Genomic DNA, 15,103 nt, shown 5'->3' on the forward strand with positions numbered 1-15,103 from the left:
GGGGAGGGGCGGGCGTTGCTGAAACATTTTCAGAGCAGGTAGCATGGGTTTGAAGGATGGGGAGAGTTGCAGCAGGATGAGCTGTGTGGGGGAAAGAAGCGATAAGGAAGGACCAGTGTGTGAAAGATGGAGACACAGCAAAGAGGAGGCCACCAAAACTCGGCTGCTGTTCTCCCTGGATCCTGAAACCGCCTCCTGTCCGGCTGGTCTGTCCTGGCCTTTGACCACCTTTGAAGTAGATCAAGCTAGACATGAAGCAGCCTCAGTGTCTCTGTCATTGATGTTCAGTTGGTTCGGAGGATTTCAGGCAGCTTCCTGGGCAGGGCAGGGCTCAGGCCATCGCTGACGCGTGTGTCGGGCTGGCCGGAGGGCTCCCGGCCGAGACCTGCTGCCGGAGGTGACCGCGCTCTTCTCCGGCTGGCGCAGGGCTCCTGGTGCTGAAGGACCTGGGCATTCAGGTGGACCGCTACATCGCCTCGGAGGTGTGCGAGGACTCCATCACGGTGGGCATGGTGCGGCACCAGGGGAAGATCATGTACGTCGGGGACGTCCGCAGCGTCACGCAGAAGCATGTATGTCAGTGCTGGGGTCCCGTCCCGCCTTCTCTGCACCTCGCACTCAGCTCCTGGGGCAGCACCAGCCCCCTTGCGTTTCGTTCATTTATTTTCCTTTCCCTGTTTTCCCAGCCTCTCTTCCTGTCCCTCTTCTGTGTTCCTCCTTGTTTTGAGGCTCACGGGCAGAGTGAAATGGGAATTTGGGGCTCAGGCTAATTGCAGGGCCCTTTTTAGTTGAGCGCTTAGGACGGCGGTGAGGTGCCTGTCCTCATACTTCTGGCGACAGCTTTACCAGCCTCCGTTTCTCAGGGTGTCCGGCGGAGTCTTGACTAAGTGACCCTCTGCCCTCTGGTATCTGTGTCTACCCCTGAGACTCTGGGCCCTCAGGAATGCTGACGGGCGTTGAGATGGCGCAGACACCCTGCCCAGAGTGTGCAGAGCACACAGCACCTTCACGTCAGCCTTCTCGCGAGGGGCTGCCTTCCCTGCTGGGAACACTGGCTTCCCTGCTGGCCTCCGATTATCCAGCTGTGACCCTCCACTTTATTGTAGAGGAAACTGAGCCCGGAGGGCCTCGGGGCCTGGCCCATGGCTGCACAGAGGGTGTGTGCGTGTGCGTAGTCTATGTGCATGAATGTGTGTAGGTGGTGAGCGCACAAAGCAGCCGGGTCTCCTCTCCCCGCGTCCAGGCACTTTTTTGCCAAATTCACAGATAATTTCTCTCTTCTTTCTGTCTCTGTCTCTGGACAGTAAGCCGATTACATTCCCTTTATCCTCTCAGATCCAGGAGTGGGGCCCGTTCGACCTGGTGATTGGGGGCAGTCCGTGCAATGACCTCTCCATCGTCAACCCTGCCCGCAAGGGACTCTACGGTAGGTGCCGTGCTCGCCTGGCCGCCTTCTCGGCTGGTGCTTCTGCACGTAGGTTTCCTACTCGGTCATTTCTGCCCTGGGAAGGCTACTCCCACTGGCCCTGCCCTCCCTTACCCGCCCCGTGCCCTAGCCACACCACTGTCTCTGCAGACAGCCCAGCTGACGGCTTTCTCTCCCGCCTCTCAGAGGGCACTGGCCGGCTCTTCTTTGAGTTCTACCGCCTCCTGCATGACGCGCGGCCCAAGGAGGGAGATGACCGCCCCTTCTTCTGGCTCTTTGAGAATGTGGTGGCCATGGGCGTTAGTGACAAGAGGGACATCTCACGATTTCTCGAGGTATAGCCAGCACCCTTGGTTTGGCCGGCTCACTAACGGCTTCCGCCTTGGACAGCCGCTTTGTCCCTGTCTCATCTGCATTGTGGGGCGGGGGGCTGGGGGCTTCTGCTTTGCAAAGGGCCCATTTGGGAAGCTTGGGGCTTCCCAGTGAGATGGGGAGGAAGCATTGTTAGAGGTCCCCCCGAGAGAACTCGGGGTCTCTCTCTCGGGGGAGGTATACGGCTTAGGGCTTGAAAGACCTGAGTGTAAAGGGGGTGGGGGGCCCACTCCCAGGGTTGGGTTCTGTGTGGTGTTTCTCGGGGGGAGCCTAGGAGATGGCAGAATCAATGGTTCAGCTCACTCCTCAGCAGCTGTGACAGATGCTCTCTGACACCTGGGAAGGAAACAGGACCTGTCTCAGTGCGGGCCCGGCTCAGCACCGAGCCCGGTCTGAGCTTTGCACAGAGGGTTTCTGTGCAGAGGCAGCCTCGGGGGTGGGCGGTCCGGGAGCTCAAGCCCACGCTCCCGGCCTCGGGATGGGTAACATCGCAGCTGCTGTTCTGTCACTGCGAGTTGCCTGTCTGGCTCACAATCGGGGTGTACAGTGAACATCTGCACCGTTGCTGGAACTTTGTCTCACAAAGCCCCATTGGCCACGTGTGATACTTAAATAAACGTTAAAATTCCTCAGTCACACTCACCTCGTTTCAGGTACTCATTAGCCCCCCGCGGCGGGTGGGCAGGGACTGCTGGTGGGCAGTGCACACAGCGGACATTCCCATCGTCACAGAATGTTCCGCTGGTATGTGCTGGTCTCTGAGGTTCCGGTAAGAGCTGGTGGAATGTGGCCACGTCTCATGCTGGCTTTTCCTGGTGGCTTCAGGCCGCCCCGGCGTGTGGCCTCCTCAGAGAGAAGCCTGAGCCTCTGAGGCTTCTGGGCTCCGAACTCGCAGAAATTCCTGGCGCCGTTTCCTGGTCCTCTCTCGCTCATCGTTAATCTCCCTCCTGTTTTATAGTCCAACCCTGTGATGATTGATGCCAAAGAAGTGTCAGCCGCACACAGGGCCCGCTACTTCTGGGGGAACCTTCCTGGTATGAACAGGTTGGTGAGAGCTCCGGGCCTGGGATGGCTGCGGGTTGGCGTCTGCAGGCAGGACAGCCCGGAGCGGGGGTCCCGAGTGGGCGTCCCGAGTGGGCTTCTCGGGCCAGCTCTGCCCTGTTCTTGAGGGAGGGGCGTCAGGGTAGAGAAAATACTTGCCCGAGAAACCAACACCAAGCGTGGAAAGGAGGCCCGTTAAGAGTGTGCCCTTCCCAGGGGGAGACCGGCGTGCTGCTGAGTTGAATTGCAGGTTCTCCTACACGGGCGATGTCTTCAGTCTCCTGAGGTCAAGTCATGGAGAGAGGGGTTGGGGTGGGAAGGAGGTGCCCACACCCAACCATGTGCCGGTCCAGGGAGGGAATCTTGAAGCAGCGCCTTGCAGGTTTGAAGCCCCGCCTCACTTGTCCACACTCAGTTGGTTCCAGGTCTTTTGCTGGAAGGATGCTCTTCATTCAGTCACACGGATAGATTTTAATATCCAGGAATGAAGAAAATTTCATTTCTTCTGTGCAATAATTGCACTGTATAAAGGGCCTGTGAGGAGAGGGATTCTGGTTGAAAGCAGCTGAAAAGCAGCGTGAGGTCCACCCACTCCAGACATCTCTTATGGAGGGAATATTTTCCAGAATGTTCTGAGTGGATTCTAAGCCTCCTGGAGAATACTTGCAAATTGGAAACATCATTTGATCTGGCCTCAGCTGTGTAATCTCCCTCTCTGTCATTTGCATGAAGTGGTAGGAACTTCCTCAGGCCCGTCCCCGTTCGGCAGGGCTGCTGTCTTTTGCAAGGGCTTGTTGATGGGGAGGAGATGGGCCAGTGGGGCAGCTGATCTGAAAACTCTGAGTGTCCCCCCAAATTTCCCAAGATGGATGTGTGTGTTGGGAAAATGGACAGGACAGTATAGTCTAGCATTTTCATGAAGCCACACACCTTGATCCTAGGGAATTATTCCCACCTGTTTCTTCCAACTCTAAAATTCTACAACTCTGAGCTTCCAGGAGGAGCGGGGAGACCAGGTGGGACCAGGTAGAGACGCGTGTGCGTGTGTGTGTGTGTGTGTGTGTGTGTGTGTGTACGTATGCACGCATAAGCTGAGAGGAGCCTGGAGGCGCTATTGGGTGCGGGTCCGAGGTTCCCACACTGAGACATTGACTGCTCAGTGAAGCCTTCATTGAGTATTTCTAAAGGTCAGAAAAGGCCTGTGCTGGAGGCGGTGTTCAGTGATCTGGTCTGCCCTCTGGGAAGTCACAGAATGTTAGTCTTCAGGGGACTGCGCAAAATTTGTCTTTTTAACTTACATTTAAGGTGCACAGTTCAATGAATTCCATCCAGTGTGCACACCCATGTAACTGTCACCATAATCAAGATACACAGCATTCTGTCGCCCCCCGAAGCTTGCTTTGTTGAATCCTTTTAAAACTCGGTTAAAATAACTGATGTAAAAATAAAAACATTTGGGTTTTCCCCCTTCTGGGCAGGTGTGACATGCTTATTTGTAGTTTGAGGCCACTTTTGAATTTGCCTTTCAAGGGTTAATACTTGGTGGATTTGTGTCCGCGGGTGGCTGCAGTGTATGTGTGTGTTTCCTGGGGGGTGGGAAGGGCTTACAACAAGGTGGGAGACAGGACCCCCTTTGCTGGCCTGTGTGAGTCAGATGGCTGCTGGGTCAGCACTGCCCGGTGTGTCCCTGTCCTCCTGGGTCCCGTTGTCACCTCCTCTGTTCTGCCTCCTAGGCCGTTGGCATCCACTGTGAATGACAAGCTGGAGCTGCAGGAGTGTCTGGAACACGGCAGAATAGCCAAGGTGAGCCGCGTCGGGGCCCTCTGCTGGGCGGTAGGGAGAAGGGCAGAGGGCGGGATGCGGTAGAGCAGCCACCAGGGCTGTGAGCCTGCCCTCTAGAGCTCTGGGTGCAGCCAGCATGGGGGGTGCAATTTAGGGGTGATACGGGGTCATTCATGCAGTTGGCCTGAGGGGAGGATCTAGAGCAGCGGTTCTCAACCTGTGGGTCGTGACCCCTTTGGGGGTCGAACGACCCTTTCACAGGGGTCACCTAAGACCATCGGAAAACCCATATGTAATTACATACTGTTGTTGTGGTTAATCACTATGCTTTAATTATGTTCAATTTGTAACAATGAAAATACATCCTGCATATCAGATATTTACATTACAATTCATAACAGTAGCAACATTGCAGTTAGGAAGTAGCAACGAAAATAATTTTATGGTTGGGGGTCACCACAACATGAGGAACTATATTAAAGGGTCACGGCATTAGGAAGGTTGAGAACCTCTGATCTAGAGGAAGGTCTGGAAGGCAGAGAGAGAGAGATCAGAAGTCATTGCTGGCCTTCTGCCCTCCCTTGTTAAGCACTGCTTGGTGTCCCATGGGAGGCAGACACTGAGAAACCTTTGCCAAGGTCCCTAGTTCTGCAAGGGTGTTTAAATTTTTTGGCCAGGACCTATTGCGTGAGTTTCCACAGCAGCGACTCTCCTGTGATGTGGAAGCTCCGTTTCACTCTGTAGAAATCTCCCCGAGTGCGTGCACCAGGCATCAGGTTCCCTGAGAGCAGGGACCAGCAATTGTGTATCTTTTTTTTTTTTAAATATATATTTTATTGATTTTTTACAGAGAGGAAGGGAGAGAGATAGAAAGTTAGAAACATCGATGAGAGAGAAACATCGATCAGCTGCCTCCTGCCCATCTCCTACTGGGGACATGCTCGCAACCCAGGTACATGCCCTTGACCGGAATCGAACCCGGGACCCTTCAGTCCGCAGGCCGAAGCTCTATCCACTGAGCCAAACCGGTTTCGGCAATTGTGTATCTTGAGCCGGAGCGATCTGGCATCTTTTTGCCTGCAAGTCACTACTCTTATGAAGGAAGCAGTTCTTGGAGGACTTAGGAAGGACAGTGGCTCCAGCTGCTATATCTCCAGCCCTTGGCCGGCAGGATTGGACTAGGATGGCGGGGTGACCGCAGAGTAGGAGGAAGAGCAGGGCAGTGGGGGCTGCAGAGGCCCACTTTGGCCAGTCCCTGGCAAGCACCTGGCACACGTGGCAGATGCATGACCAGCGAATGAGTGCTCGTTCCTCTTTCCTCGTCTTCTAGTTCAGCAAAGTGAGGACCATCACCACGAGGTCGAACTCCATAAAGCAGGGCAAAGACCAGCATTTCCCCGTCTTCATGAATGAGAAAGAGGACATCTTATGGTGCACTGAAATGGAAAGGTACCCAAGGCCTGGGCTGGGGTCACGGGGCTGTCCTGGCGGGAGGGGGTCTCTCCCGGCCAGGCTGGCGTCTTGCACAGATGCCACCTGAGCAGTGGGTACCCAGGCATTTCCTGACGTGGCCGATTCCTGAGGATGGTCCCACAGTGAGGCATCTAGAAATCAGTCCACGGGGGCCTTGGGTCCCGGGGGTCCTGCAGCTCCAGGAAACACGGCGGCTCAGGAGCATCTTATCTCGTGCTGCTCCTTTAGGTGCCTCACAAACCAGGGCAGCACAGGACCAGGTGGGCCTTCCGGCCTGAGCACCCTGACTGGGTGCAAGCTGGACTCAGGGACAAGATGACCTCTTCATTCTCAGTGTAACGGCCACTTAGCCAGCCAGACCACTTACACAAACAAGAAGCAGGCGGGAACTCCTGGAGGGCGTGGAGTCAGACAAGAGTTCTCCTCCCTCTTGGGGGGAAGGTATTGGGGTGTATAGTCATTACTTTCAGACTTCAGGTGCCCACTGCAGATCTAAATCTCAGGTGCCGCCTTGTCCTGAAGGTGTTCTCACAAATCCTGACTTTGCTTCTACCGTGTCGTAACTCTCTCGGCCACGGTTATCTTACCTAGCTTCAAATCCACAGACAGCAGCGGGCTGTCCGAGTCTTGAGTGGGTGACAGAGGAGCGAAGATCCCCCAGAATCCCATGCGCCAGCGCTCACCCCGCCCTCTGCCTCTTTTCCCCAGGGTGTTCGGCTTCCCTGTCCACTATACCGACGTTTCCAACATGAGCCGCTTGGCGAGGCAGAGACTGCTGGGCCGGTCGTGGAGCGTGCCGGTCATCCGCCACCTCTTCGCTCCGCTGAAGGAATATTTTGCTTGTGTGTAAGGGACATGAGGGCAAACTGAGGTAGTGATACAGTTAAAAAAAACAAAAAAAAACACACAAAAAAACCACAAAGAACATGAGGATGGAAAGAAGTATCAGCACCCAGAAGAGAAAGGAATTTAAAACAAAAACCAGAGGCGGAAACACCGGAGGGCTTTGCCTGGTGAAAAGGGTTGGACATCATCTGGTTTTTCAATGTTAATCTTTAGTCCTATTTAAAAACAATATCATGTTCCCTAGCCCCTCCCCCCCCCCTTTTTTTTGGTCAGATCTTTTGTTTTCTACTCTTTTCAGAGGGGTTTTCTGTTTGTTTGGGTTTTTGTTTCTTGCTGTGACTGAAACAAGAGGGTTTATTGCAGCAAAAATTAACAACAAAACATAGTAACAATACCTTGCGGAGAGAGAAGGAAAAAAAGGAAATTCTATGGAAATTTATATATTGGTATTGGATTTTTTTTTTTTTTTTTACTATATATCTTTTTGTTGTTGTCTCTAGCCTGATCAGATAGGAGCACAAGCAGGGGGCGGAAAGGAGAGACACACTCAGGAGGCCGAGACCCCTCCCAGCCGCTGAGCTGTCTTGCTAGCACCATTCCTGGTCATGCGAAGCAGAGCCCAACTAGCAGCAGGGAGAGGAACCACAAGACCCTTTTATACAGTATTTCAGGTGCCTACCACACAGGGAACCTTGAAGAAAACCAGTTTCTAGAGCCGCTGTTACCTCTTGTTTACAGTTTATATATATATGATAGATATGAGATATATATATAAAAGGTACTGTTAACTACTGTACAACCTGACTTCATAATGGTGCTTTCAAACAGCGAGATGAGTAAAAACATCAGCTTCCATGTTGCCTTATGCGCAAAGGGTTTTAATCAAGGATGGAGAGGGGGAGAAGGTCCATCACCACCCAGGTGGCTTTTCCCCTTGGCGTGCCACGGGGGTGAAGGACGGTTTGGGGGCCGCGTTGCCCTGCTTCTCCCTGCCAAAAAGGGGGTGAGAGGAGGTGGTCGGGACCGTGGACAGCTGAGAGCGGGATTCATCCAGGATCACGCAATAACCTTTTGATTTTTTTTTTTCTCTCCCAAAAAAAGGAGACTCCCTCAGCAAGATGGCAGGATAAGGGGTCTCCCTTCCAAGTTTTTCACATTAGCCGATCTGAGGGCTCCCCGTGGTGGGATCAGAACTGATCCAGAGTGTGGGAAAGTGACCGTTAAAAACCCCACCTGGAGCGAATAAAAAAACATACAAAACGTACTGGTGCTTTCCTGTCTAAAGTCGCCTTTTGTGTGTTCTTTTATGAGGCCCCACCATCCGCCCTCTGTGCACAAGGTGGCTTCTGGCCCTGGAATGTGATGTTTTTGGTCATCTCCAAAGGCTGCAGTTTTATACGGGGAGGCTGACGACACCTTTCGTTATAATTATTATTCTTATGGTTCTGGTTATAATTATGTTTGTTTTCAGATTTTTCGTTAAGAACACAAAAACCCAACCCACCCCCCTCCCCTTAAGGTTTCAAACCAAGGTGCGGGGAGCAGGGTGCTTCTAAGCTAGGGGTGGCCCTGGTGCCCTGGCTCCCCACCCCTCGGGCCAGGTGGGCCACCAGGTGCAGCGACAGGTGGGCGGCCCGGGAGTCCCCCAGGCCAGCCTTCCGGTGCGTCCCTCTTCTCTTCTACTTCCCCTCCTCTGGAGGCGTGTGTGTCAGGGCTGGAGGGAGGGCCGGCGTCTCTCTCCTGTGTGTGTGATTGGAGTGGTGTGTATTTCTTTTCTAGTGCTTTGGTCTGGTGATCGCTGTGCTCTTAACCTGAGTCAGCAGCACCCGGAGCCCCAAGTGCACAACACTTGGTTCCGCTTCCTACCGAGGCGAGCAGCCTGGTGTTGGCAGTAGGCGGGACGCCAGTGGCGGCTCCAGGGTGAGGGCCCAATGGGCGGATGCTTGCCTGGATAGATGGGGTGTAGATATGTGGCATATAGAGATATATATTTTATAATGGGAGGGGGGATGGCACCTCCTGGGACCGGCAGGGCTGGGAGGTGTGCTGTCAAGCACATGGTCCCAAGTTCGCATCCCTAGAAACGGCCTATGGTGATAGGCACTATATAAATAGATAGGGTCATGTATAAGAGATATTATGGAGTGGGGACCGGGAAGTGGGGCTCAGGAGGCTGAGCTTCGGGTCCCGCTGCAGACGTAAGCCCCACACCAGTCAATCCCACACGCATACACAGGAACATGTCCATCCCGATGCATAACAGATGCACTCACACCGCCAGGGAGCACCCCGCCACTCCCCCAGGAGTCAGGACTTTGTGGAGTCGGCCCTGCAGCTCTTTACCTCTGTTGCCCTGATTGCAGGTAGACTGTCAATCCCAGAAGTTGCTCGGTGCTGAAGGCAGGAAAAGGAGGAGGTTTTATTTTAGCAGGTGCTCTCCTCTAGCAGGTAGCGTGCTCTCTCTTTTGCCCCTGGTGATGTCAAAAGACTCTTCTGTTAGCAACTGTGATACTGACCTGCAACTCTAGGCACCAGTAAAGTCAGCCCTCAGCTCCCCCTACCTATTCTCCCCTCAACCAAAATGAAATTACATCCAGGTCTGTCTTGGCCAAGGGGCTTCCACTCAAAAAATAAAAGTAAAAATAAAAAAATGGGACAGGGAACCACATGTTTTGAATCAAGCAAATTAGTAATTTGGTGACAAAATTAAACCAAGGCTTTGAATCCCTTGCTCATTGCTCAGGAGTAAGCTCACAGCCGGTAGCCAGTGTCCTGCTCCTTTTAGGGGTGCTTAGTTCTGGACCCCAGTCTACTCATTTCCTTGTCAGATTGGCTTTGAAGATCACACCCAGTTGCTTCCCGCCAGCTCTGTGGTGGCAGGTGGTGATGGGCCCCCAGGGGGCTGGAGTGGCCAGGAGGGGTACCTTTGCCCCTCCCTCTCTGGAGTCCCTGTACCTGACTGGTGCTCACCCGTCTCCTCGTGCTCCAGCCGCTCCCTCTGCACCTGGAGACGGCCAGCACCACTAGGAGGGCTGGGGGAGGAGGGCTGCCGCAGCAGCCCAAGGTGCTCCCTCCCCCGCTGGCCAGTGCTAGGTCTTCCCAGCCCCCAGTGTCAGGACGGCGCGGCCTTCCAATGCAGACACTTGGAGCTTGCAGGCTCTCCTGGGTCTTTGTCCGCCGCTCACGCGAAGGCATTCGCCTTCCCCCATGGCCCAGGCTGCACCCGAGGGGTGGTGTGGGAAGCCAAGGAGGTGGCAAGCCCAAGGATCAGCGCGGCCGGCCAGCTTGCTCAGGGAGGTGCGCTGCGGCCGACCCTTAAGAGCGCATGTTCCTCCCGGCGGGGCAGCCTGACGAGGCCCTAGGATGGACCAGGTGCCCCTCGCGGGGGTGAGGGTTCATCACCAGCCACCCCGTGGGCTCAGTCCCGCAGTAGAACGTGGTGCGTGCAGCGGACCTTGGGGACAGGCCCACTTGGCCGTGCCCGGATGCTCTTACTCCGCTTCCAACCATAGGGGGACTTCTGGGGGCAGGCCCAGGTTACCGGCTAAAGGGGAGCTGTGCTCCAACAGGCCGGTGGTCGAGGATTAAGTGGGGTTGTTACACTTGCTGTGGATGAGGCTGAGGGTGGAGGCAGTGGAGCAGGAGACACCAAACGGCCCAGGGAAGATGCTGGAGTATGTTCCCGTGGCATTTTCTTTCTAAAGAGCAGGCCCGTTTACCCCTGAAAGCCAGGCTTCTCGAGATTGAGGAGGATGCCTCCCAGTTACTGCAGGTGCCAAGTGGAGTGTGATGCCAGAGGTCTGGGGAGGTAGCCCAGCTCCTGCCAGGGCCCCAGAGCCCTCGGTCGAGGCCTGAGGAGGAAGCTGGTCTCCAGCAGGCAGTGCTGGGCCCTGTTGGCCTCAGGCTGGCTGGTGCTACCCCTTGCCCCGTGGAACCGGCTGCGGGAGCAGCAGGTGCGGATTTGCCGTTGGCAGGTGACAGTGGTGTGTTCCTATCCGTTTTCTGTCCAGACCCCAGAGCCTTCTTGCTATTGGACATCGTGTTAGCAAAGTTCATGGGAGAGGATGCAGGACTTCGGAGCTCTGGGGACAGGCCTGGGAGTGGTTGGCTGTTGGAGATGCCCGTGTGGTTTTTGGTGGGTCGCGAAGGTGTAGGTCAGGACAGGCAGACCCAGTGGGAAGACTGTTGGACACGGGAGTCGTCTCACGGAGGGCTGGCTCCCTGCTCTTCCCGCTTAGCCGGCAATTCTGGGGACGCCTGTGTGGGAGTAGCCACCATCTCCACACAGGGAGGTCTGGAACAGGAGCAGGAAGGACAGCTCAGCGGGCCGCCTGGGAAAGGACGTAGGAAAACTGGAACCGGTCGTCCTCACATCTCTGATGGTAGACGTAGACGTGGAGTCAATGCTGGAGGTGGTTGTGAGCGCCTGTCGCCACCCTGCTTGGTGCAGAGTCGCTGTGGCCCTGGTATCTTTCAGAGGTCGTTTTCCGGGAAACATACAGGCACCCCCTGGAGCTGTGGGCGAGGGCCCTGGGGCCTGACGGGCACTGAGGTCTGAGGAGGGCAGGCAGTTCCTTTGTGAGGGGAGCAGCAGAGCCAAGGTTTGGGTGAGAACTGAGTTTCCAGCCAGGCCCCGTTTTGATCTGAATTTGTCATCTGTTGTCCGGTCCGGTTGCTCCCAGGCCTTGTGAGTAGAGGTGACCCTGGAGTTGTCCTGCCTCCGGCGGGAAGCAGCGAGCCCCTCCCCCAGCCCAGGATGGGCAGGTGTGTGGAGGGCTGGCCATTCCCTCTGAGGCCAGTGTGTGGAGGGTCCGGGAAGAGAGGGCGTAGATGAGGATGGACTCCGCTGTCCGGCAGGAGCTCTCGAATCTTTCCATCTCGGGAAAGGAAGGCGGGGTCTTTGGGAAGCAGGGCAGCCCGCCCCGCACCTGTGTGTTGCAGGGACCCAGCCGAGGCGGCCTTTGGTCGGGGACCGCTTGCTCGTCGCTGTTCTAGGCAGTGGAGTTTGGGGGAGGCCGTATACCAGGTCTCAAGCAGCCAGGACAAGGATGGAAGGTCCCTCTGCTAGTTGTGACCGGCTAACTCGCCCGAACGGAGGCCCAAGGACTCCTGAAACTGGAAATCTCCCCCCCACGCGCTCCCGGGAGGGGCGTGGGAGGGCGGCTTTCTCAAACCCCCGTCCAGTGGCCTCCAGCCCCGAGCCTGAGGGCGTGAGCAGGGATCGAAAGCCTCACCTTAGTCCCATTTCACTTCACGGACTGATTTGGCCGCACAGCCCTAGAACCCAACGACCAACCACCACCAAAAGAAAAGGCCGAAATTCCTTAGAATACGCAGAGGGAGGAGGTGACTCAACAAGGTGCTAAAAACATTTTATTAAAAATATATATTGTTAAATTAAGTCTGCTGTCTGGACAATGACTGTTTGTTTTGTTTTCTTGTAGTGAAGTTTAAAAGAGACTATTATTTTACTCTGATATATTATTATTAAAAAGGCATTTTAACTTTGTACTTGAAAACTAAATGAGCGATTTCATGTGTTTTAGCTGAGGCATTGAAGTAGCGGGTGCTTATTTGTGGGAAACCATGTATTCATACTGAAGAATAAACTCCGTAGCTGATTTGGTAATAACGTTCCCTGTTACAGACGATTTCGCTTTGGCTCCGTTGGCAGAGCACTGTCACTCCACATTCCACGCGGCTCGATGCAGGACTGCCGCCCCGCCCCGCCCCGCCCCGGCCCGCCCCGGCCCTCGCCTGCCCTTTTCTCTTCAGTTCCTCTCTTTTCCTTTCATTGTTTTTCTCCTGGTTCCAGCATCCTTTCACCACTGTATTATTATTTTTTTTTTAGGGTTGCTTCTCTATTTATTGACAATAATAATGTACATTTCACAGTCTGGTTCTGGGACATCGGGTGGGGCGTGTGCGAGGGGCCCGAGCGGGTGCCCAGCCCGGCCGCCAGTGTCCTGTTGTATCTCTGTGTGTGATGCTCGTGACATAGCTGTTTATGAAATAATTAAAGAGGTCAGTGCGTACAGCCGATGTAGAAAGTCTGTCAGTTCCGCCTTCATCACATTTTTTTTTGTGCCCAGAAGAATATAATAAAGCTCCTTTCTAATGTACTTGTGCTGGAGAACACTTGAATAAATGGACTGTTTTTGTGCAAAAAGAAAAAACGGAACAAGCGCCGCAATAATGTCCTTTTGTCTCGCGTCTCCTCTCCCCTGACATGGCTGCTCGCAGCCGTCTCCAGAGGGTTCACCACCAGCTCTGGGCCCAGAGGATGCGGCTCCCCTTTAAAACATCACCTGCCTGAACGTTCAGTAGGGACTGCGAACGGGGTGGAAAAAGGACAGTGTGGTTGACTCGAAGCTCAGAGATAAGTTACAGGGAGACACGTTTGCCGGAAAATCGAATTCTGTCCTGGGATGAGCGACAGTTTTCAGTCCCTTAAGTGCCAAGAGAGGGCTCTGTGCCCGGGTCTTGGTCGGAGGAGCTGGAGGACTTTTGGTTTCCCCAACACACGAGGGTGTCTAAGGGGAGAGCAGCCGGGCGGTGGACAGTCTGGGCTGTGCAAGAGACCCTGAAACGGAGAGGCATTTGGTCTGAAGGAAGAATCGAGAAGTGTTTGCAGACACTGCCAGGGCCAGCCCAAGGGTGGGGATGATTCGGGGAGTTGCATGAGGCCGCCAGTCTGCAGAAATCGGCCCATTCAGCCCCGCAGCAGAAAGCTTCTTTTTCACCCCTGGCCAGGGGGGCCAGGGGCCGCCCCGAGGGCATTAAGCCCTGGACAGCCATGTGGGGTACCGCTGGCCTTGCTCAAGGGGGTCCTCTCACTGCCTGGGTCCATACACAACGTCTCCTTCGTCCTCATGACTCTGCCTGCCAGTCACTATTCTCCTGTCGCCCCCATCCAGAGAGGGGTGCGCACGTGTAAACTTGGGGCACTTCCCCCATCTCCTCTCTAAGACCCCGGGCGTGCCGTGCTGTCTGTCTGTCCCCTAAGTGCCAAGCAGGATCCGCCAGTCGTCTCGTCCCCGAACGGAACGGAGGGCTGTTCGAGGTTTCTTCACTATGTTAGATTTGGGGGAGGTTTTGGGCGGCCCCACTTTGCTGGCAGTTTTGAAAGACATTCAAAGGGGAAATTTTGAGGGGGAAAAAAATAACAGGCTTTTTTCATGGGCATTTTTCTTGACAGAATTGTAAATGTACATTTAACTTTCATCCGACTTTTTTCTTAATATTTTTCAGTGTTGATGTAGAATTTTCTTTAATGTCTGCATGGCATTTCCTTGTTGGAAGTTTGTTTCTCTATCTATGCGTTTTATTTTAGCTATAAATAGAGCTGCAATAAAGATCTTTGTGTTGGCGTTTCCCCTTATAAATTGTATTTTTTCCTTAAGATACTAGTACATTCCCAGAGATGAGACTTCGGGGGGCACAGGAGGTGAACATTTGGGTGGTTCCTGACACATTTGCCTGCCTTTCTCCCTCCCTGTGGCCAACACAGACAGTCTCTCTTCAGGTCTGAGACTCTCTGTTCCGAAAGAAACACCGTCTTCAGTTTGGCCCAGTTCAGACACGTGTGTTAACCCCAGTGGGGAAGCAACACCACTCGGCCACTTTGAAAATGAGCTCACCTGGCGTGCCTGCCTGGGGAGCCTGGGAGGAAAGGCGTTCAGGCGGGATCTTAGAGACTCTACCTGAAGGTTGAGGAGACGGGGGTGCCCTCAAGTTCCTGAGGCCAGAAAAACCACCCTGTGAACTTCTGCGTTGAAACAAAGCGTCATTTGGTGGTAGAAGGGAAGGGTCGGGCTGGGCAGGAGCCAAGGCAGTTGTGCAGTGACCAGTCCACAGCCCACGGAGACTGCCCGGGTGGGTCGTCCCAGCCTCCCAGTCCGCCCGGCTGGGGAAGAGGTGACACACACCACCAGGGCCAGGCCTGTGGGTTCAAGAGCAGCTTCCTTGGGTTCAGCAAGGTTGACTCGATGGGTCTTGAGTGGCATCAAGGAGAGAGGGAGGCGGAAGTCATACATAGCAGGGCTGTACATAGTGGGTAATTCCTGGGGGATGTGGGTGTTATGTGAGGGGCTGCAGGGAGGGGAGGAAGTGCATGTTGGAGGTGGGGCCATAAAGAAGTCACACCCAAAGGGGTTGGGGCTC

General features: G+C 54.5%; 1 protein-coding gene across 4 annotated transcripts in view; it reads left to right on the top strand.

Moving 5' to 3' along the window:
* DNMT3A (DNA methyltransferase 3 alpha) overlaps positions 1–13,062 on the top strand; it is a 96,938-nt gene extending 83,876 nt beyond the window's left edge. For 3 of the 4 annotated variants that reach the window (XM_059660405.1, XM_059660404.1, XM_059660407.1), the window contains 7 exons: positions 427–572; positions 1,336–1,426; positions 1,577–1,761; positions 2,757–2,842; positions 4,573–4,642; positions 5,952–6,070; positions 6,803–13,062. In XM_059660405.1, the coding sequence (XP_059516388.1) occupies positions 427–572; positions 1,336–1,426; positions 1,577–1,761; positions 2,757–2,842; positions 4,573–4,642; positions 5,952–6,070; positions 6,803–6,944 (839 nt within the window). In that variant the 3' untranslated portion in view covers positions 6,945–13,062. The remainder of the gene's footprint in view (positions 1–426; positions 573–1,335; positions 1,427–1,576; positions 1,762–2,756; positions 2,843–4,572; positions 4,643–5,951; positions 6,071–6,802) is intronic. The other variant, XM_059660406.1, reaches the window with a different exon arrangement.
* Positions 13,063–15,103: the final 2,041 nt, after the last annotated feature.

This window comes from Myotis daubentonii, chromosome 12 (assembly GCF_963259705.1).
Source record: "Myotis daubentonii chromosome 12, mMyoDau2.1, whole genome shotgun sequence".
NCBI classification, from domain to species: Eukaryota; Metazoa; Chordata; class Mammalia; order Chiroptera; family Vespertilionidae; genus Myotis; species Myotis daubentonii.